Source organism: Haliaeetus leucocephalus, unplaced genomic scaffold (assembly GCF_000737465.1).
Source record: "Haliaeetus leucocephalus isolate CR32 unplaced genomic scaffold, Haliaeetus_leucocephalus-4.0 Scaffold186, whole genome shotgun sequence".
In the NCBI taxonomy this organism is placed as follows: Eukaryota; Metazoa; Chordata; class Aves; order Accipitriformes; family Accipitridae; genus Haliaeetus; species Haliaeetus leucocephalus.
This window is the reverse complement of record NW_010972622.1, coordinates 717,060-718,443: the sequence shown is the minus strand read 5'-3', so window position 1 is coordinate 718,443 and position 1,384 is coordinate 717,060. Positions and strand designations below refer to the sequence as shown.

Below are 1,384 nucleotides of genomic sequence, written 5' to 3'. Positions count from 1 at the left end.
AATCACAGCACCACCACATCCAGCCGGTCAGCCAATAGCAACCCACCCTCGCAGCTGAATGGCTGGTTTTCAGATGGGTGGGGCTTATGCACCGACCACACCCATATGGGTGGGGCAGGGCGGAGCTTTCCCCACAGCTGGGGGCAGCGGAGGAGTCTCCTGCCACAGCTGGATCCAGAGCATCCCCATCCCTGTCCCCATCCCCGTCCCTGTCCCCGTCCCTGTCCGGGTTGGACCACCATCCCAGTCCCCACCATGCCCCCGCCCCGTCCCCACCCTTGTCCCCATCCCGATTCCTGTCCCCTCCCCATCCCCACTGTCCTGTTCCCTGTCCCCACCCTTATCCTGGTCCGACTGCCATCCCTCTCCCATCCCATCCCTGTCATCCCCACCGCGTCCTCATCCCCATCCCTATCCTGGTCTAACTGCCATCCCCATCCCGTCCTCATCCCGTCCCCATCCCTATCCCCGTCCCCGCTGCATCCTTTTCCCAATCCCTGTCCCGGTCTGACCGCCGTCCCCGTCCCCGCTCACAGGTGCAGCACAGCCCTTGCTTGCGCAGCCCCACCAGCAGCGTCTCGCACACGTTGCAGTACACGGGGCGGTTGAAGTGCTTCAGGCGCCACATGTGCTGCCCGTCGTCCTTCATGTGCTGGGGGACGGACGGACAGACGGACACGGACACAATTAGGGGGGCCCCAGCCAGGCAGAGGGGGGTGGGGGCCCGGTGCGGCGGCACCCGGGTACTCACCACCTCCAAGCCCAGCAGCACCAGCAGCGGGATGTTGGTGACCCCCCCGCGGAGCCACTCAGCCAGCGACACCGTCCCGCTGCCATCGTAGTCGATCTCCCGCATCATCTCCTGCAGGATCTGGGGGGACACGGGGCTTCAGCAGAGGTGGGGGGACACAAGGACGGCCCCCTGCCCATCCCAGCATCCCGGCCCCGCTCACTGGCTTCAGCTCCGTGACGTCCCAGTCCAGGTACTGGGCCACCCGCATCATCTGGGTGATGATCCGATCCACCTCCTGGGGGGAGAGTGTCAGCGCGGGGGGGGGCTCAGTCACAGCCCCCCCTGCCCAGTGCTCACCGAGCTGTCCAGGAGCCCGTTCCCGTCCTTGTCGTACAGCTTGAAGGTGACTGCGGGGGGACACAGCAGTGTGAGGTAACCCTGGCAGGTCCCTGGGGACCCCTGAGCTGCCCTCCCCCACCTGGGGGGACCCCCCAGCTCACACTCCAGCTTGTCCTCAGGGCGTCCCCCCTCCAGCAGCGAGAAGTAGCAGGAGACATCGTTAATGCAGACGAGGTCGCTGCCTGCATGGAGAGACCGTGATGAGACCCCGGGGGTCCCCTGGCCCCCCCCACCCCCCTGCACCTCACCGGC

At 66.7% G+C, this 1,384-nt stretch overlaps 2 protein-coding genes across 2 annotated transcripts in view; one reads left to right on the top strand and one right to left on the bottom strand.

Moving 5' to 3' along the window:
* PMEL (premelanosome protein) overlaps positions 1 to 58 on the top strand; it is an 8,046-nt gene extending 7,988 nt beyond the window's left edge. The window contains exon 11 of the mRNA XM_010565172.1: positions 9 to 58. Coding sequence (XP_010563474.1) covers positions 9 to 58 — 50 coding nt within the window. The remainder of the gene's footprint in view (positions 1 to 8) is intronic.
* Positions 59 to 445: 387 nt separating this feature from the next.
* DGKA (diacylglycerol kinase, alpha 80kDa) overlaps positions 446 to 1,384 on the bottom strand; it is a 1,680-nt gene continuing 741 nt past the window's right edge. The window contains exons 4-8 of the mRNA XM_010565171.1: positions 1,234 to 1,314; positions 1,091 to 1,140; positions 954 to 1,028; positions 752 to 871; positions 446 to 652 (exon numbers count right to left, since the gene is read on the bottom strand). Of these exons, the coding sequence (XP_010563473.1) occupies positions 446 to 652; positions 752 to 871; positions 954 to 1,028; positions 1,091 to 1,140; positions 1,234 to 1,314 (533 nt within the window). The remainder of the gene's footprint in view (positions 653 to 751; positions 872 to 953; positions 1,029 to 1,090; positions 1,141 to 1,233; positions 1,315 to 1,384) is intronic.